We start from the raw sequence: 22,209 nt of genomic DNA, 5'->3' as shown, positions 1-22,209 counted from the left end.
CTCTGTTATACACACCGATGGAAAACATAACAAAAATAGATAGATGAGGGAAATTATAAATTTTAAGGGCAAAAATATAATTATAGAATCATAGATTATATTTCAAGACCGAAAATAATATTTTTGCCCAAATTATACAGTAATCAAGAGTTTAATCTCCATTCATACATTTTTAATGACTAGAAGTATACAATTAAAAACGGCTAATTTATTATATTTTGCACCGAAATGTTCATTTGAAAGACTTACCATTTTTGAGCTAGTAAACGAGGAGAGCAAGAGAGGAAGCTAGTCTTTCATGTATAACAACTGATATGAGTATCTGTAAAAGCTATTAATTTTAGGGAGCTCTTAACCCCATTTACATCCCACAAGATGCAACGTCCTCAAACAGCAGGAAAATTCAGATTAGAATACAAAAGACCTCAGACAATGTTGCCCAGAACATGTCATCACAGCTCCATATTGACAAGAATGGAAGCCAGAAAAAACAATTATATAAACAGTTCCAAATATATCACTGTTGGTGAGGGGGAACCATACAGCTAGGTAACAGCACGGCTATTTGCACATCCATTACTAAAAATCATTATCCCATAAATAGACAGCTGATGAGAACTCTCAAGCATACCCATCCAATGCATGATGATTTTATTACTTTGATAGAAGATGCACCTTGATAAATAGTATAGCATGCCCAACACTCCATGTTCTGGTCCCCTCCAGCAAGCAAATCTGCGTTAATGATAGCATTGAGAGGTTCAGAGAACAGTGACTAAAAAATATTACTTTAAAAACAAAAAAAAAACAAAACAAAACAAAACAGAAACAAAAAAAAATTTCTTCATCTTGACTTTTTCATGTTGTTTTTTTTTAATCACAAATTCATTAAAAAGAAGGGACAGGAGAAAGAATTCCTAGGATTCACAGATTTGTAGAAGAATCTTGAAACCTGATTTGTACAGTAAATGAAAATCCTAACAAGAGCTTATGACCTATAAACTATTACTGCATATTTCATTTGGCATGAGTTGTAAGAACTGTCCAATAATTTCATGTCAATCCAAGTTATCAATATAAACTTAGAAATAAGAACCAATCATCAAGTCAAATACCAAGGTCAAACCCACAACTTGTTACTTTTTGTGGAAGGCACTTGACATAGCACCAAGACCCAACCTCTAAATCACTTTGTTGGACCAAAAAAATACCAAAACCTAAAATTCCCAACACCCATAACAGGTAGAATCAAACATCTCACCATTGAAAGGTGAATAAATACAACTAGGCAGCAAAGGCAATGGAACCAAAATATACATTTGTAAAGCAAAGAGACATTGAAGGTCACTTCTGGGGTCCAACTGAGCAACCATCAACTTACACAAATCTTAGAACAGCATATAAATATCTCTATTGCATCATACCTCAAAAACAACTGGAGTGCCACACTGGCATTTGAAAAGAACTCAGCAATTGAAGTGGCGCATGATTTCTCCATATCATTAGATATCCTGCAATATGAATACAGGTTCAAGCAATTAAGAGACTTTTTGCAATTGATGTAACTGGTGCAACTGATAACCAGTTTTTTGGCAAAACCACAGTGCTAAGGTGGTTTTATAAGTTTATAACATCAAGACAATCCTTTAGATTCAGTGAGTACGAGAGCATGCCATCATTGAAAACTTTCCTGATGGCCAACAAAGCCATTATTTGTCAAAGACAGATATTTTTTGCTCAATATACCTAGCATGTCAATGACTGCTAATGCATTCCAAGTAGAGGTCAGGTAAAACCCTTGCACCACGGGTACACAGTATACAAATTTACTTTTATTTATTAGTTTGAGCTCTTGTTGGAATAAAAAATTTCCTAAAATTAAGGAACATCAAAAAATTAATCCACAGGTCAAGTCGTAATGTACAAAATACTAGTACAGAAAGCAGAATCCAAGCCATAACTTCATACTTACTCTAGACTATAAAACAGCATTTGTTCACCTTATACGCATGTTACCAAGGAACTCTGACAGCCTGGCAATAACCAAAACTCAGTGAGCATGGGAATATTAAATTATTTAAGGGGGAAAAAAAAATGGACCGAGTAGAATAACAACAAAAGGTACAGACAAAACCTAATATTTTTAGCTATCACAGTTTCTCCATCTTCAGACCCAAGATGACGTAGAACTACCTCCTCTAGACGGCCATCTCGATATGCATGCTGCAATAAGAGAACATCCACACAGAAAAACCTAATGAGGCTCTGAACTTATTACATTGCATGCAACCCCCATAACCAAAATAGGGGAAATAAAAAGCAGATACATGTACTTTCAAGCTGAGAAGGCTCATAAACCTGTATAGAGAAAAATGATGCAGCACAGAAATTGAGTACATTTGTAACATGACAGACAAGTCACAAAGATGAGCCTTCTGTAATAACCCGTATTTGCAAACAAACCACTTCATAAAGCAAGTCCACAGAACCCTTTACTGAAGGTTTTCCAAAAGAAGCTCAACAAGCTTAGTAACCCCTCTTCCACTCATGGGAAAGAAATATAACATTATACACCACAGTGGTAATCACTTCACTGGCCATGTTTGTCAAATGTCTTAAAATATCAAACTGTAAGGAGCATAAACTCACTAAAAAGAGAAAATGTGTAAAAGGAAGACCTTCAAACAGGAAATTGAAGTGTACATGTCAAACTACAAGAAAGTTCTTTGCTTACAAAGTATCCAAGGAAACTGACCACCATTAATGACAAACATAAAATTTTATGTGCTCCAGCAATCAAATATCTACCAAAGAACCTACACTTCCAGGCTTATTGACATCAACATTCGATAATGCCAGTAATCATCCCAAGCAGAAACAATCAAACCCCAGCAGGGAAACCAAGATATCAATTATAAATAATAGTATCTTGTCATAATATAGAGTTCAAAAACTACATGCAAGTCTTTCTGCTGATGCAAAGAGTAGTAGGCTGACAAAATGCCAACATGGCAATGTTTAGAAAATCCCCACAGACAATCAACATGATTACAACTGGCTATATCTAGTAGCTCATGGGCTATAAAAATCTTCTTCATCACTTGATGAGTCAGATGTATCCAGAATCAGATCCCTTAATAAAAGAGCCATCTCCAAGGATGTTAATTCTTCCATGGGGTCGAGAGCTGTCTCAGAGGCTGTTAATTCTTCTATGGAGTTGAACATATCAAACAGGTCATCCACAAAACCAGATCTTCGTGGAGGGGGCCTTCGTGGAGGGGGCCTGTGATGTCTCCAAGTGTATGAGCCTGGCTTGACCTTATGCTGGAACACAACAAACATTCTACCCATTAAAGGAGTCATAAAGCTAACCCTCTCCTAGATGGAAGTAAATTACAAACAAAAGGTGTATAATTCTTGGAACAGCATTGACTAGAAGCCATTCTGACAGCAACTCTAGGAACATCAATAATACAACTGCCACAAAAAAAGAAATAGACCGATTGTGCCCCACCTATACTTATCGATAAAGCCAGAAAATAAACCACAGAGACTCAGAAAAACAAGCACAAAAGAGAGAGTGTAAGAGAACAAAATTGTCACCTTGTTATGGAAAATGTTAATTTGCTATGCTCGCCTTCGGTGAGGTAAGCAATTTTTAATTTTGTAGATGATTATATCAGTTCCTGGCACAGAATACAGATATGGGACACTTGAAATGCACAATGTAGCAACCAACCGCCTCTTATGCGGATTGGTACCTCCCAAGTACATACGCGCTTGGGGTATAGGGAAGGGAGGGGTTCAGGCAATAGCATTAGGATTTCTAACCAATAAAAAAAAAAAAATACAATAATAATATACCGAAGCAAGAAAGGAGCATGTTCAATAGGGAAACTTGGAAGGCCTTAGTGAAAAGCAAACAGGAAAGTACCACTAGTACCATAACATCCTTAGTGACATAGGGGTACACTGATGCTTCAGGGATAATCTGGTGAGAAGGGGATATGAATGCAGATGTCTGAATTACAGGCAAAAGCATCCTGAGGTGCTGCAATTGCAGGTTATTGGTTCCTCAGAGTGCTAAGAAGAACAAGAGTAAGATGTAAGTTGTGAAGACAAGGGGTGGTATTCCAATCTGTGTGGTCACGGTGTTGGTAGAGATGGTATCAACATAGTGAAGTAAAAGGGTATATTCTCTTTTCTGGGTATTATTTTATTCATGTTGTTAAAAGTATGTGGTTAAATGATAAAATTTATCATATCCCAATAGTTTAAGCTTTTGAGGCAATCAGTAATTTAACACATGTTCTTTTTTTCTTTCCACACTTTTAATAAATTTACAAAACAAGGACATGAACTTATAACTTATAAGCTTGTTTGTGTACACTAATTAGTAATTTATGATTAGAATGCTACATATAGATACATAATAATACCCTACTCCTTGTTTAGGTTGCATATATGTAGACACAGGTTTAAACAAAATAGATACACCAGGTAGCAAACTATTAAAATCCCAAGTGCTAAACAAAATAGCAATCAATGTAAAATATAATTTCAAAATTATAAATAATACATAACTAAATCTCCTAGGTTCATCCAAGGCAGGTTTCTTCTATAACTTCAAAAAGAAAAAAAGTAAATAAATTATCCCCTGGTCTTCCAGTTACCACTAAGCAAGCCCAGTTAATCACACTCTTAAAGTCTTACCACAACTAACTGGACTATAGGCTTCGTTTTGCTGTAGAGATGCAACCCAAAACAATAATAACACTAAAGACAACAGCATCAACAACAATAATACATCAAATCATCATTAAAGATTATGATGTAGTACTGTTTTCCAAAGCCAGGTTGATCCAATAAAAAATACTTATCTCAATAATTTAGGGTGCATACTAATCTACCAAAAAGGAGGACCATTCTGATATGTGAAACAAAAAGGTGAACGCCGTAGGCCACGTTCACTGGAATGTGGAATGATGGGAGAAGGATTGTATATAATTGTATAGATGATTTCCTTAGAAGTAAGAAAGTTGTATGAATTTGATATCAGTCATTATGTTTCTTTAGAAAAGGGGAAGAGAAGGGAAGAAATGATAAGAAATTTTCAGATTTCCAAACTTGCATATCTGAACTAAAGCATAATTTATCTTATATTCTTGTGTAAAACACCATAGTGGTCAATTAAGCAACGGAGCATGCATTCAACTACTCAAAAGATAATTAAAAGAAAACCACAAAGAAAAAACAAGTCATCAACAAACAAAATGCAAAATACAACAATTATAGAAAACCACCACATCTTCACTGCAAAATCCCAGAAGATCAAGAATCAATGAGACATAAATCTTTACTAACACAGAATAATAAATTTCCAGGTAGTAAAGGATGCTTACAATAACCATTACACTGAAGAGAATCAAATTTGATTATATGTATAGCATACAAGTAAAACCGTTGCACTTAAGATTAGTTAAACCAGAAACCTTTGAAAAATGAAAATCGCAATAACTATTTATCTTATTAACATTCACGTTACCTTATAAAAGCAACTACTCCCAAATGGGCAGTTTCCATTCCCAAAATCGAAGTGCTTGCAATCAATGGACCTGCAAGAAAGACAATAACAAATTACAAAACTGAGAACAACAATATGCGTTCACAATACTTCAATTGTTAGTTATCTAAATTGTTCATCAGTTTCATGAATTTACTACCAACACTTTCAGGAAAATTGACTAAACAGTATATTTTCTCAACTAAACAAGAGAGTAGTAGTAGATGACTCCGTGTTAATAGAATGTTAGTGAATTACAACTCTAGTAGAAGTATTTAAAGGGCGATACAAATCAAATTTGCAAATCAAAAACCAGAAACAGGATCACAAGTAACATGAAGGTCTAGACAAGAGTTAAGAAATTACTTGAGCTTTGCCTTGTAGCTATCAACAATGTCCTGCTTCTCTTCCTTCGAAGAATACCAAATGACACTCGGAATAACAAAGTATGATAACTTACGACAAATTGGGCATGCCCTCAATGCACTATTGACATCCATCCCAGAGGTTGGAGAACTACTACGCCAATTCCTAATACAGGATATACAGAATGGATGGTCACATTCTGACAGCAACCCAAACTTCCGTTCTGCTGCCGTGGGCTTCGAGAGAACACGTTCTAGACAAACACTGCATTCTATTTCTTGACTATGTTTTAATGCCTCCAAGTGCTTTTGCTTTTTCTCACATGATTTCAAATGCTCCTCTCTTTCCTCAGGTCTGAAAGGATGCAAGCAATGTTTTCCACATGTGGGACATAAGTCACCATGTAAATGAGGGCATTTTTCTCCTCGGGGACAATTACCAGCAGCAGCATATGAACAGATGGGACGGTCAGATGGTCTAATACTGCTAGCTTCCCCAATATCCCAGTCATCTAGAGAATCATGGTGCCCATACTCTTGATTCCAGGCAGGTTTAGTAGGAGGAATGAAAGGTCTACTTGATGCGGATAGCTCCATAGGACTTCCTGGGACAGGCATTACAACACCTAATACAGATCTAGTACTATTACCCGGAGGAACAATATCCAAAACGAGAGATTGGCGTGCATTTGTTGATGAAGATGAAGCAGAAGAATGGCCTCGAGAAGCTTTAACATGTTCGTATCTGCAACGACTACCATATGCACAAAGTCCTTTCTGATAATAGGTGCAAATCTGTGACCAAAAAAGCCAGCAAGAGTCAATGATAAAGAAAGAAGGAAATCTTACTAAATGAAAATTAGTGGGCAGATATAATGAAATCAAGCCGAGATCAAAAGATTTACGTTATGTGGAGGATCCTTCCAATCATGTGAAAACTCACAATGCTCCCCTTTCAGACACGCCCCATGAGCAAAGAACTTGCAGAGAACCCTGCAGGAGCAAGAAAAATCAAAGATCATAAAAATTCCAATCATCTTTAACCCCAAAAATAAGTAAATCAATTAATTTCTATAGAACCCCTACCCCACCGAATTTAGGTGTCCCATAGAAAAAAAAAAAGAATCCTGATTACAAAATCTTCATTTCAGCTCCCAAATTTTCTTTGCCACCAAACAAAAGTCAGAAACTTCAACCAAAAAATAATCTTTTTTTTCTTAAGAAAATTTTTAAAATACATCAAAGTTACATGAATTGATCTTCCTCTTTAAACCCATTAATAATTCCTCACAAAAGGTAACCAATTAAACATAAAAACCCAGCTCTCAAATTTTCTTTGCCACCAAACAAAAGTCAGAAACTTCAACAACAACAACAACAACAACAACAAAAAACTCTAACACATCAAAGTTACACGAATTGATAGCCATAGTCTTTCACAAAAGGTAACCACTTAAACATAAAAACCCAGCTCCCACATTTTCTTTGCAACCAAACAGAATCAGAAACATCAAAAAAATTAAATCTTTTCGAAATACATCAACCTCACAAAAGCTAAGAACTTAAACATACCCAAAAAAAAAAAAAAAAAAAAACCCCATTCTTTTTATTAAAGCACAGTAACAACAAGCATATAAGCACAAAATAATCAGAAAATCAATTCAATTCCATACTCAACCAAGATCAATTTCTCACAAAATTGAACAAGAAAAAAATCGAAAATTAAAAATTAAAAATTAAAAAAATCAATCCAATCGCTATGAATGCCACAAAGATCGAAAATCAAGCATAGAATAATATCAAATTAAATTGAAAAATAAAAACAGAAAAAAGAATAGGATTGAAGAATCACTCACCTCTTGGACATGGATAGATATTGGGAGAGAGAGAGAAAATTCGAAACCCTAAAGCTCGAGATCGAATTGATTTGAAATTAAGGGAGCTGAAAAGAGAAGAAAAAGAAAAGAGGAGAGAGAAAGAGAGAGAGAGAGAGAGTCTCTGTGAGAAGACTTAGGGCTTTTTCGCGGTACGTGTACTACTGTGTACGGTGTGTGAATTTTTTTGGGTTATTGGGTTTTTTGAGGTGAAATTACGGAAATGGCCCTTGGTGGGAAAAAGAGAGATAGAGTGTGTTGCTGGTTAAGAGTAGGGGTAGTAGTGGAATTGTGGGGAAATTTAAAAAAAAAAAAAAATGAATTTGATAGGATATGAACCTTTGCTTCTACTTTGTGATTGGTTGTGTATTGTTAAGACAGTAATAGGTATGTGATGTTTGAAAGAAGGTGTTTTTTTTTTTTTTTTTTAATTACAATTATACACCTTTGTTGGAAATATGAGTAAAACATAAATTCGGTTTATTACATTAATTTTAATTATTTTTAGAAATATATTGTTGTTTGTATTTTATTGGTTACTACAATTATGTATTTAAATTTAATTGTTGAATCTAATGCATTATAGTTAAGGATTGTATCTAAGTTTTAACCTATTAATGACATCATTTATAAAAAACAAAAAATTATTTTTATATATAAAAAAAGATAATACTCTGTTATAAGTAGAAGATAGAATATTTATATATATATATATATATAAAAGATAATTAGACCTCCAAGCACTTTGTGCATGGGGAGGTACCAATTCAACTACAAAGTCTTTGGTGAATATTTTTATGTTTTGTTCCTCTTGTCCGTAGTTATCTTCTCAACGGTTATCATAAGAGGCATAAATCATGTGATTAAAAAAATTCCATAAAAGAATTCACACATGATTCTTCTAAATTTAAAACACAAAGTATTGTAAACTATAATATCTCTCTCTCTCTCGCTCTCTCTCATCAAAGCTGACTAATGGTTATGGGTCAGTTATATTTATTTGCCAGATATTCAATATGAGAGGCACAAATTATGCAATTAAAAAGCTTCTATGAAAGCATTCACACTTGACTCTTCATAAGCTAAAATACAAAGAGTTTTGTAATGTAGGCTCTCTCTCTCTCTCTCTCTCTCTCTCTCTCTCACACGCGCGCGCGCGCACACACATCAATGTCGATTAGTGGTTTTGGGCTGATTATAGTTATCTGCCAGATGTTCAATATGAAAGGCACAAATTTTGGGATTAAAAAGCTTCCATAGAAGCATTCACACTCGATTCTTTGAAAGCCAAAACAAAGAGTTTTATAATGTAGACTCTTTCTCTCATCAATGCCAACTGTTAGTTCTGGGTCAATTATAGTTATCTGCCAAATGTTCAGTATGAGAGGCATAAATCATGTGATTAAAAAGCTTCCATAGAAGCATTCACACTCGATTCTTCGAAAGCCAAAATACAATGAGTTTTGTAACATAGACTCTCTCTCTCTCTCTCTCTCTCTCATAAATGCCGACTATTGTTATCTGTTAAATGTTCAATATGAGAGGTGTTGAGGACCATTTTTTCGGCCCACGTGGCATTACTTCATTGCCAACCCATACCACATCAACATATTATTGATTTTATGGGTAAATCTATTTAAAGCCCAAAATAAGCTCATATCTCATTCAACTACATGGATTAGGCTCACATGGCCCATAAGATCCTTACTTCACGAGACGGGTCCATGGTCCACATTTCCTTTTCATCAATTGGGATCATAATCCCATGACATTATCAACATCAACATATGGATCGAGCTTAAGTAATGAATCAAAACTCATGGCCCATATTACTTCTTTTACACTTGTGGCAAGTGGCTTCTTCAACAAGAGCCCATATTTACACAAAATGACAACAAAACTCGAGGTACGTCATCTCACCTTCGGCTTATAATCCAAGCTTATAAGTCTCTTTGGGAAAACTTTGGAAGTCGTGGTTTGGAGGGCCAAGAGGTATGTTCAATAAAGCTCCAGCGGTTTAAAGTTGATAAAAGAAACATGTTGCTTGACGTGTCTTCTTCAACTCCCTAAACTTTGACGAGTCCTTCTGTAGCGGGTAACATATGGTAAGCATCTCTTATCACATAGCACTTTAGATGATAAAATTTCTCATTGCTCTTTTCCTAAAAATTTGATATTCATCATATGACAAATGCTCAATATCTCTAGCCATCTAACTGCTGGAAAGATTACTGTTCATTCAATCACTAGTTGTTGCTACACATATTTAGAAACTTCATTATATTATTCTACATAAATCTCATTACTTCTTTCAGCTAAAATCCAGCTCAACACACATGGCCTAATTTGATTGGCTATCTTTAATCTCTCTCTATGCAAAATATTCATGATATCTCTGAATACCCACCTGCTTTCTGCCACAATCTGACTATATATTTCTCTGCCAGCTACCAGAGCAAAGCATTAAATACTCTTCTTGCTCACCAAGATTATGTCACAACACAATGAGACCTTGACTAAATCTCTAAAACTTCATTATCTTTCAACAAATCCTTCTATTATTTACTAGAAATGTGTTGTAATGGAACCTTGCACCGAAAACACAAACACCCAAAGAAGGAAGCATTTCCAGCTGAATCCCAGCAGTGTATTCAGAACTTAACACCTGGTTGGGAGTGACATCATCAGCCATTTAATGCTGAAATCCCAGCAGCCAGCTGTTATACCTAAAATAGCAAGATACCCTCCAAAGAGATCTTACAATTTTCCAGCCAAATCCTTGCAATGACCTCTCCAGCGGTCCGAAATGACCCATCTGACCTCATTAGTTCTGCCCAAAGCAAACAGCTTTATCATGATAGCTGTCATAACTTTTCCTGACAGCTGGGACAGCTTTTTCATGATAACTGTCACAGCTTTTCCTGACAGCTAGGACAACCTTTTTAGAACAGCTGTAATAGCTGACCCACCAGCCTGAGCATTACTGATTTTTCCACTTTTGGCTAAAACCGAAACCAACTATAGAAACTACCTTTCTGTTGTTAAAATACTTTCCTTTTCTAGTACTTTTTTCCCAGCAACTCTTACTCGAAACAGAAAGACTACCTTAAAGCTAAACCTACCTTTTTTGGCCAAATCTTAAGATGGATTCTCTAAAGATTTGTTACTATTTGAGATAGATTTTGGCTGAGATTATTTGCTAAAATACCCCCTTAAACTCAGCTAAAGAGAACCTTTCATCAACACCTCAAGGAAGAAGACTAAGGGAGAACAACTCTCTCATAAGCTTCCCTATTCTTTCTCCCTCGATGATCTTCTAAAGTTCTTAATGAAGTACTGAGTTTCTAGGTTTTTAGTTTCAAAATGAGAAACTAAACTCTTGAACCCTTAACTCATAAATGCCCTTCATAAGCCTTCATACAATCCCAGCAAAAAATCCCAGTAGCTTTGCTAAACACACTACAGCACTATTACTCCTCTTATACTCATTCTCTCATTCTCCATACTCAGAAAATATGCCTATGTCACTGCTCCTATCTCCAAATACCTAAATACATCTTCATACTCCTCTTTTACAAAGATCTTTCATCTTGGAAAGCCATCTCCATAACTTCTCCAGCAGTTATGATCTTATATTTTTACCATCTTTAACTACTATATCTCTCATACTTCCATATATCACACATCTTACAAATACTACATCTCACAACACATCTATATATTTTACCATCTCAATACTTCTCAAGAGATGTCAAACACTCATACTAAAAGCCCTTCTCATGGAATGCATAAACTTCTATTACTAAAGCCCTTCTCCTAGAAGGCACTAAGACCTCATATCAAAGCCCTTCTCTTAGAAGGCATTACTACTTCTTACATAAAGCCCTTCTCTTAGAAGGCACATATACTCTATACAAAAGCCCTTCTCTTAGAAGGCACATATCCTCCATATAAAAGCCCTTCTCATGGAAGGCAATACTACTCATAACTTCACAAAAACTAAAAAAGTATTGTCAAGGAGAAAACTCATTTAACTGCATGATAAGAGGAGTAAGCTTAACCAACCCTTACACACAGCTGGACATATTCTCTCTCCCTCCAGTTGCACCCATTTTTTCCCTTCAATCTTAAAATAATCATGGCAAATTATCGCTAGCATTCTGCTGGAATCTTATCAGCTCACTGATGCTACACAGTTGGGTTGCAAACCATTAAAGATAAGTAACTCTGTTTCCTTACCTTTTAATTTATATCATTACATGATTACTTCACATTTAAATACATATTACTTTATTCCAATTACTATTACAACTGTTAACCAAGGCTTAAACTCATTTAAATGCATGACAAGAGGGGCAAGCTTAACTAGCCTCAACAGCTGGCATTCTGCTGGAATCTTGTCAGCTCACTAATGCTACACAACTGGAGCTATAAACCATACAAAGGGCTTAAACTCATTCAACCGCTAGCAAACTGCCTCTCTGCCTCTGGCACTTTGCTGGGATATTATCAACTCAAAGAAGTTGTACAGCTGGGGTTACAAACCATACAAAGTTAAGTGACTTTGTTCCTTATCTTTAAATTTACATCATTGAGTACACGATTACTTTACCTCTAAATAAATACTACTTTATTTCAACTGTTATTATAGCTAATCAAAGCTACCATATCAAACACATATTACATATTTACTCAACAATTGTCGTGATTCTTAGATTTTGGCCTTAATGATTGTTAGGCTAAATAATACACTGGTAGCCGTTGGACTCCGTGGCCCAATGTTGAGTTCCGGGTGCAACTCCCCAAAAGGAACCGGGGCCTAGTAAGGTCATCCCTCCAACAAATTATACGTGGCTGGGCAACCAAAAAATGGCCTCGAACAAGAGGCACAAATCATGTGGTTGAAAAGCTTCCATAAAAGCATTCACACTCGATTCTTCAAAAGCCAAAACAAAAAGTTTTATAACGTAGACTCTCTCTCTCATCAATGCCGACTAGTGGTTCTAGGTCCATTATAATCATTTACTAGATCGTCAACATGAGAGGCACGAATCATGTAATTAAAAAGCTTCCATAAAAGCATTCACACTCGATTCTTCAAAAGTCAAAATAGAGAGTATTGTAAACTCTCTCTCTCTCTCTCTCTCTCTCTCTCTCTCTCTCTCTCACATAAACGACGACTAGTGGTTAATGGTCCGCTATAGTCATATACAGAGTGGTCAACATGGAAGGCACGAATTATGTGATTAAAAAGCTACCATAAAAGCATTCACACTCAATTCTTCGAAATCAAAATAGATAGTGTGGTAAACAAGACTCTCTCTCTCTCTACTATAGTCATCTACTAGACAATTAACATGAGAGGCACAATTGATGTGATTAAAATACTTCATAAAAAAGCATTCACATTCAATTCTTAAAGTCAAAATAGGGAGTATTGTAAATTAGAATCTCTGTCTCTCTCTCATCAATGTCAACTAATGGTTCTGGGTCAATTATAGTCATCTACGAGATGGTTAGCACAAGAGGCAAAATCATGTGATTTAAAAGCTTCCATAAAAGCATTCACACTCGATTCTTTGAATTTCAAAATAAAGAGTATTTTAAACTAAAATTTCTCTCTCTCTCATCAATGGTATTGCCTGGGTCAATACTATTAGTTTGACATTGTTGAGTTGATACTGTCATCTATTCACTCATCAAGTTATATGGGGAAAATGGGTAAATACCCTTACTTTTAAAACTATATAGGAAAATGCCCCTATTTTGAAACTATCTAGCAAAATATACCTGTTTTTGAAATTCGATTTTAACAAAATTGAGTTACAGGTAGAACTTGAGTTCTATGCATATTTTACCATTTAATTTTTTTTTTTGAAAATTTAAGTGAAATTTGACATTCCTAATGTCGAGTTCTACTTAACATTACACTTAGAACTCGATTTTGAGAATATCGAGTTTTGCATAGAACTAGATTTTGTTAAAATCAAATTCCAAAACAAGGATATTTTGCTAAATAGATTGAAAAGTGAGGTATTTTGCTACATAATTTTAAAATTAAGTGTATTTACCCATTTTGACCAAGTTATACCTAGTTTACATTTAGTATATTGTAGTTTTCGATAGTTTTTTCACTAAATATACAAAGAGAAAGCATCCACGGTTTAAATCATTTATTGGCAACTATTGAATTATAAGAAGGATAAAAAAAAAAAGAGCAAAAAGTTTTTGCCATAATAAACACTTATGCTCTTAGCTATTTATGTATGGAAAAATAAAATATATAAAGAAGCAATATTTTCTTCACCGTCTACATATAGAGAGAACAAAATAATATTTACCTCTTCTTCTTCTTTTTTTCCTAGACATTGCCTTTTTTTTTTCTTTTGATTTATTGAGCAGGCTTCGTCTAGAGTATGTTGCTCTTATTCTTTCTTTTTTTCTTTTTTCTTTTTGCTTTCTTTTGTTTTTTTTTTGGTCACATTTTTGTTTTAATTGAGCATCATTTTAAACAAGAATATATGAGTAAATTTATACAAACTCACTTTTTCTATTTCTCAACTTTTTCACTCCCAACAAACAAAAATGAGGGAAATTAAATTTTTTTTTATCCTCTCACTTTTCCATCCTCCTACCATTTTATATCCTTCCACTTTTCCACTCTTCCAACCAAATGAACCCTAAATTTTGGTCAACAAAGTGTTCACTAAATTGTTTTTTTTTTTTTTTTGGGAGAAAAAAAATACAAAATTCATGCATATTTTTTGCTAGATCTGATAGAGTTGCACAATTAACATTGCTGGAAAAAAATTCATGCAGATTTTTTTGCTAGATCTATTTTGTGACAGAGCTACACAATCAACATTGCTAGAAAAGAAAAAGAAAAAGAAAGAAAAGAAGGTATGTAACAGTAAGGGTACGTTTGGTACACTGAATACAGATTACATTAGGAATAGTAATCTTTATTACTGGGATAGAAGACATTGTAATGAAATAATTATTACTATTCATTAATTTGGTTGTTACATATGGAAAACTTGTAAAAGAAGATGTATAAGGAAACTTTACATTTTTGGAAATATATTAATTTTAAAACCTATTATATACACTGAGGAATAGCTATTACATCCATTTTAAAGAGGAATAGCTATTCTTCAATTTAAAGAATAGTTATTCCAATGTAATAATTAATCCATGTAATAAAGATGTAACCAAATGACCGAATTGATATTACATATGAATAGCTATTCCATTACAGGAGCTATTACAGCGTACCAAACGTACCCTAAACTTTAAACTTTGGTAGTTATTGAATTGATTATTATTGTTCATTTGAGTTGTACAGTAATGGATTGGATGATCTTTTATCCAAATTATTGTCATATGATTTCTTCATCTTGGTTTGGAAAGAAAAAGAGCAGGGCTTTCTTATAAGCAGGTAGCCAAAACAAAACCAACACGTCTACAATGCCAGAACACTACACACTACAACCTATTAAGGTATATACCATAGACCTCTTAGTGCATTTACGTCCGATTCTGTATAGTTGGTGTACTTAAGAAAAATACCTTAATAGGTTACACTCTCTATTCTTTTACCACGCTTCATCATATAAGGCTGTGTTTGTTTCGTGTAAANAAAATCATACACCTTCCCTTTTTTTTTTTCATTCTTTCATGCCTCTCTCTCTCTCATTCACTCTCATCTCTCAAGCTCACTCTTTCAACTCCAGTCTCACTCTCTCAACTCCGGTCACCGATCCATGAAGCTCGACTCAAGCTCACTCTCTCAACTCCGGTCTCACTCTCTCAACTCCGATCACCGACCACGAAGCTCGCCACCGATTGGAGTGCCTGACTGGGAAACCCATGGAGCTTGCCGCTGATTGGAGTGCTTGCTTGTGGATATTGGTTCTTTCATGCCGCCAATGGTTGTATCACGCTACCGATCAGAGATTTGGGTTTTTTTTTTTTTTTTTTTTTTGCTGCTGTGGACTGGTGGTGGTGGTTGTGGCTGTGGTTGTGGTTGTATCTGATGGTGGGATATATTATTTTATTATAGTGATTATATTATTTTATTGTATTAAAAGCTAAAATAGATACATTGTTGCAGCATGTGTGTAGGTAAAATAGATAAAGTGCCTTTTTGTTTAACTAAATAGCTACAATTTTGCCTTCACTGCTTTGAATGCTCTTAGGAGTTATTATGGCTACGAAAGCCACACTAATCACCTTTTCCTAAACTTTTTTTTCCTACCAAAAATAAAGAGAGTCCATTTCGATCACTCCAAAGAATTTATGGTAAGGCTGATACCCCAATTTATGCATTTTATTTATTTATTCTTCATATGCACTAAAACTTATAATTGGTAAACAAAATATTAATCTGAACTTCTTCACTTTTCAAATATATAAACAGGCCAACAATTTAAATTAAAGTTGTAGTCAAATGGTATTGATGATACAAAATATCAAGTGTGACACTATGTTATGCGTGATTTTAAAATTTTATGGTTATACATGAACATTTAGTCAATAAATCATTAGAATGAATAATACTCTTTTTTTAATAGGAAGAGTGGATAATACTTTAAGTGTGTTTAAAGTTTCTTTGCACTTATGTTGTTTGAAATATTAATTTATGTCATTATTTTAATTTGTTGACCCAGCTTATGAATGTTAAAATGATTGGAGATTTGCTATAGCATATTAAGGCATGATAATAATAATATAAAAAATAATTTTCTATGAAAATTCATAATTCATAGTATATTGGCATATATTCATAAAGAAAAATAGTATAGTGGTAATTAAATCATGAAGATAGTGACTTTGTCCCATAAAACAGTAATTATTTTTATGATTTAAATCATACTGTTTTTTCAAAGCCATTTTGTGAATCAATACTACTGAAAAGGTATGTAAACCTTTAATTTTGGTAGCACATCCTCTTTGTACACAATATATATTCACTGAATTTGTTTTCTGTTCATGCAGATTTTTCGCTAGAGTCATTTTATGATAGAATTGCACAAATCAACACAGTTGAAAATGAACATATGCAATAGTAAACCTTAAATTTTGGTAGTCATTAAATTTATTCTTACGGTTCATTACATTTTGGTTGACACAGTGTTTTTTTTTTTTTTTTTTTTTTCATGCAGATTTTTGCTAGTCATTTTGTGATAGAGCTGCACAATCAACACTACTGGAAAGGAAGGTATTTAACCATAAACCTTAAGGGTGTGTTTGTTTGAAGGTAAAATAAGGTGGATAGAAAACTTTGGAAAGAAAATGGAGAGAAAAAAATTTTGGAGTGTGTTTGGTTGGGCGAAGAGAAAGGAAAATAAATGGTGGAGTTTAAGTATTTTCTCTCCGGACCTACTAAAAAGTTTTCTCCCCAAAAGTGGAGAGAAAACTAAGGGGAGAAAATAAGGCTACTTTATGAACAAAAATGCCCTTATGCACTTGCACATGAGCTTTGTCCGTACATTGCTCTTCTTCGCTTTTTTATTTCTCATTTTTCTTGAACGTTGTTTCCTCTTCTTCCTCTTTTTTTTTTCTTCCTCCTAGACATTGCCTCCTCTTCTTCTTCTTTTTTCCTAGACATTGCCTTTTTTTTTTCTTTTGATTTATTGAGCAGGCTTCGTCTAGAGTATGTTGCTCTTATTCTTTCTTTTTTCTTTTTTTGCTTTCTTTTGTGTTTTTTTTTTTTGGTCACATTTTTGTTTTAATTGAGCATCATTTTAAACAAGGATATATGAGTAAATTTATACAAACTCACTTTTTCTATTTCTCAACTTTTTCACTCCCAACAAACAAAAATGAGGGAAATTAAATTTTTTTTTATCCTCTCACTTTCCATCCTCCTACCATTTTATATCCTTCCACTTTTCCACTCTTCCAACCAAATGAACCCTAAATTTTGGTCAACAAAGTGTTCACTAAATTGTTTTTTTTTTTTTTTGGGAGAAAAAAAATACAAAATTCATGCATATTTTTTGCTAGATCTGATAGAGTTGCACAATTAACATTGCTGGAAAAAAATTCATGCAGATTTTTTTGCTAGATCTATTTTGTGACAGAGCTACACAATCAACATTGCTAGAAAAGAAAAAGAAAAAGAGAAAAGAAGGTATGTAACAGTAAGGGTACGTTTGGTACACTGAATACAGATTACATTAGGAATAGTAATTAATCAACCAGCCGAATAAAATATATCTATATATATATATATTTTTTTTTTTTGCTCTCACTATAGTGCACATCTATATAAAGATGTGCACTGTAGCAAATCATCTAAAATTTTAGCTTTTGTCTCCACTGCTGTAGCGTGATTTTTGTGGTTGTGAAGTTAAATTTTAGCAATATAGCATTATAACTACACGCTGTTAATGCTCGAAAAGAGCTCATTTTGATGAAATTTACTTTATTTCATGAACTCTCTCTGGCCCATACATATCGAATATCGAGAATACAGTATTTCATCAATATGATTAGGAAACAGTAAGTCAAAGAAATACAACTGTACATATTTCATGGACAGAATTACGAAGCATGAACAATGGTATTTCATAAATCAAATTAAAAAAAAAAAAAATCAAGATTTAGTACCATTGAACCGAACAGTATAAAACACAGATAAAACAATAAATTAATAATAGTGTTTTCTCAAACAGAATCACTGAAAAATATGATATGAATGAGGCCCTCATACTAACTGAAGGAAATTTATACAGCAAAAGAAATAAAACATAGCTCCCATAGTTGTTCAAGTAATTTATAGAAAAAAATCACTGTAATAGTGATTTAAGAAGTTATTCTTCTAGTTTTATGTCCTGTACGTACTTTTAAGATCATGGAGAACACATGCTTGTGACACAGGTGTGGAAACTCAATCTCAATGCACCAACTGTCACTGAAGTTCAAACGCAATCTATCAACCAAATCCAAAGAACTAGATTAAATTGTGCAAGTGTTTCTGCCTCTTTGTTATAACTAATAATTTTAAGAAAAAATCAATTTCACTTGTCCAAATTTTGCTGGTAAATCCTTCTTAAAAAAAATTAGCCGGTAAATGGGCGGAATGTAAATTTTGATTATTTTCCATGATACAAGATTTTTAGTTGGAGTTGAATATTAAAATTTTTTGAAATGTTTGTTTTTAATTAATTTTTTTGAAACTTAGTTAACAAGAATAAACTTTCCTATCATCAATTAATTATTATCACTTGATATTTTGATAATAGAATTTCATTTAAACTAAACTAGCTTAATAATTAATGTTGTTCAAAAAAAGAAAAGAAAAAAATAGAGCATAACTACTAATCACTTATCATGAAGAAAAGATAGTCCATCGGTAACACCACAGTTTCTAGGACTTGTTTCTAGGACTTGACTTTTATCACATACTAGTAAATGTCCTGTGTGATGCACGAGTACCGAATAAATTTATTTTAAAATATTTTATAAAAAATATATGATTGCTGCCTCTACCATCGCTCCCAACCATGAATTATCTTCCTCCTTATATTGAAACTTGTCAATAACATATGCTAAATCTCCTTAAGATGATATATCTTACACATATCTTAATTGCATAAGCATATTTCAATTGCAAAATTAGTTACCGAGACAGCCGTTGCTGGTTTTGCTTCCCCTAAATCCGAATTTCTCTCTCGTTGCAGCTCAATGCTGCAATGAGTGGCTTGTTATCACAATTAGTCAAAACTCCTACTTCTCCTTTATTCTGTAAAAGTAGCGCCATCAAAATTTGTTTTGAAGGACAACTCTTAAGGAGGTTGCTATTTATATTTGATTGGACAAATGTGTAGAGACAAATAATTATATTACCCAAATCCATTGAATTTGACTCATGCAATTCTCCATTGAACTTAGTTCTTGAAGGACAACTAGTGTGGCGTTTGGTGCGAGGGAATCCACATTACTCATGGTATCCAGATTCCTAGGAATGTGATTCATAGGAATCACATTCCTAAGAATGTAGTTATTCCTATGTTTGGTTTATTCCCAAGAATCTTAAATAAATTATTTATTTTTTTTCATTCTATCCTTAAATTTGAATGTGAACTACCAAGTCATTTTAAAAAAAAGGGTTAAAATTGTCAATTTATAAAAAATACAATTTCCTTTAAATTTGGGAATCTGGATTCCCACATATTTTAAAAGGAATCCACATTCATACTGAGAGAGGTTTAAGGGGGGAATCCAGATTCCCCTGGCATCTGATTCCCTAGCATGATTTGCAACAAAATATGAGAATCTTTAAACATTCATAGGAATCCTAAAACATTACCCTGTACCAAACGCCACATTAAGGAGGTTGCTAATTATGCTTGATTGGTCAAATGTGTAGAGACAAATAATCATATTACTCAATCCATTAAATTTGACTCTTGCAATTATACATTGAAAAGTCATCAATTGACTCTATCTAAATCATTTAAAATAATAAAGGCATATTAAAGATTTAAGTTTTTTGGTTTAATTTAAAACATCAATATCCATTGTTTGGAATACAATGGGAAGGGCATAATTTTTTTAGTACTCTTGATTGTATATGTATCAAATGTTGCCAAAGAAACTAAATATGAGCAAGCTAATGTCATAAATTCCAAATCAATTGTAAAAAAAAAAAAAAAAAAAATTTTTGAGCATGGCTTAATGCATTCTCACATTCATGGAAGGACAATTCAATAGTACAAATTTAGCTGAATATTACACTAATTATATTTTTAATCCATTGGAGTACATCGCAAACTTGCAATAACAGAAGCACCTGTTGAATAAAATCTCTTTGAAATAAACAACTTACATATCTAGATCTCTAGAGATGACACTACCAAGCTTCTCCTAATGGTTCTTCCTGCCAAAATCAATCTTGAGCACAAAAACTTCAAAACTAAACGTTAAAATTATTAGGACCTGTTTGGCAAGAGTATTTAACTATAATTTTTTTGTTTTGCAATCCATAAAATGACGGATCTTACACTTGAATTTATTGTTGGCTAATATTTTCAAAATACAATTTTTTTAAAAACTATATCATATTTTCCTAGTTTAGAAACATGATTTATTTTATCTCTTAAATCAAAAAAACTTATCTTTATCACAAAAAGAATTCTTACACTTTAAATTTGAAACTTAGCATTAAAAAAAAAAAAAAGTACGTGATGAACTCTATTCCTTTATCATTATCCATAAAAGAAAAAAGTAATCTACAAATTCTACACATTACTTTTTGTAATTTTTTTTTAAATGTCAAAAATAGAAATGGTCTCCCAAACAATTATTATTTGTTTTTTGTATTTTAAAAATTGTTGTTAAAGTGGAAGCCAAACACGTAAAAAAAAAAAAAATTATTATCTAAAAACTAGTTTCAAGTTCAATTTTTTGAAAATTGTTTTTATACTGTTTTGAAAACAAAAACAAAAACCCTCCCACCAATCTGGCCCTTAGTTACCATGTAAAAAGATTAGATTGCATGCATTTTTCATATTTTAAAGAAATGCTTTTTTAAAATTTAGTAACTTTATTTCAATGAGGTAATAAATGTTAGTATACTTAATTATCAAAAGTTGTGGGTTTCAGCTAACTCAACTGGTAAAATTTCTGATGGTTGAATAAGAGATGTGGAGTTTAATCTTCATCTACATCAAAAATAGACTAGTGCCTTTTTTTTTTTTTGAAACAAACTAATTGTTAAACACACACACACACACACACACTTAATCACACTCTCTAATTAAGCTCAAACACATTATTTAACCCAAAAAAGAATTATCATCAAGAAAGGATGTTATAAATTGAAACTCTCTAAAAAAAAATTATTAAAAGTTAGAAGAACATCATACTATAGCAGTTTTTTTGTTGTAAGGGGGGTAAATTATTCTATAGTAGTTAATTACTTATTATATGCCATAATTTTTTTTAATGTGCCATAATTTTATTGTTTACATAGCAAGATGAAATTTCGTCCATCCGTAATAGTCCAACCAAAAAAAAAAAAAAAAAACCTATAAAAAATATAAAAAAAAGATCAAAAGAAATAAAAACAGAACAAAATAATATTCGGAAGGGATACTTTCTAAGAAGAAAAAAATATTCTGAAGAGATCCAATTCACAACTCATCATGATCAATTTCTAAAACTGTATTAGAGATTTAGAAGTGATTTCCTTATCAAATTCGAAAAGTTTAAAATCTTATCAGTTATCTCTGATTCCTCGTCGATCTTTAGAGTCCTTAGTCATCTACTATTCGACCTTGTTCTATATATATAAAAATATTCACGTATACCAACACATACACTGTTCACGTAACTTGCTCTACAACACATACACTGTTCACTTAACTTGCACTTAACTTGTTCTCTCTCTAAAGCAAAA

General features: G+C 33.1%; 1 protein-coding gene across 2 annotated transcripts; it reads right to left on the bottom strand.

Annotated features, from left to right (window-relative positions):
- Positions 1-315: 315 nt before the first annotated feature.
- On the bottom strand, positions 316-7,981 carry LOC112003358 (putative RING-type E3 ubiquitin transferase C3H69). 2 transcript variants are annotated; one of them, XM_024035544.2, is made up of 8 exons: positions 7,785-7,981; positions 6,834-6,921; positions 5,930-6,723; positions 5,546-5,615; positions 2,135-2,223; positions 1,973-2,033; positions 1,425-1,511; positions 316-735 (listed from the first exon to the last, which is right to left on the bottom strand). In XM_024035544.2, exons 1-6 carry the CDS (start codon positions 7,793-7,795, stop codon positions 1,997-1,999), a joined length of 1,089 nt encoding a protein of 362 aa, XP_023891312.2. In that variant the 5' UTR covers positions 7,796-7,981; the 3' UTR covers positions 316-735; positions 1,425-1,511; positions 1,973-1,996. The 2 variants fall into 2 exon arrangements, with proteins under 2 accessions (XP_023891312.2, XP_023891309.2); XM_024035541.2 differs by lacking the exons at positions 316-735; positions 1,425-1,511; positions 1,973-2,033; positions 2,135-2,223 and adding an exon at positions 2,909-3,324.
- Positions 7,982-22,209: the final 14,228 nt, after the last annotated feature.

Source organism: Quercus suber, unplaced genomic scaffold (genome assembly GCF_002906115.3).
Source record: "Quercus suber isolate HL8 unplaced genomic scaffold, Cork oak 2.0 scaffold_278, whole genome shotgun sequence".
Classification (NCBI taxonomy): domain Eukaryota; kingdom Viridiplantae; phylum Streptophyta; class Magnoliopsida; order Fagales; family Fagaceae; genus Quercus; species Quercus suber.
The sequence above is the reverse complement of the archived record's forward strand: the minus strand, read 5'-3'. Positions and strand labels throughout refer to the sequence as shown.

Coding starts and splice junctions, on each gene's coding strand:
- LOC112003358 (XM_024035541.2), bottom strand. Junction 5,616..5,929: donor AGCTACAAGGCAAAGCTCAA/GTAATTTCTTAA, acceptor TCTTTCTTGCAG/GTCCATTGATTGCAAGCACT. Junction 3,325..5,545: donor GGAGTAGTTGCTTTTATAAG/GTAACGTGAATG, acceptor GTTGTGTTCCAG/CATAAGGTCAAGCCAGGCTC.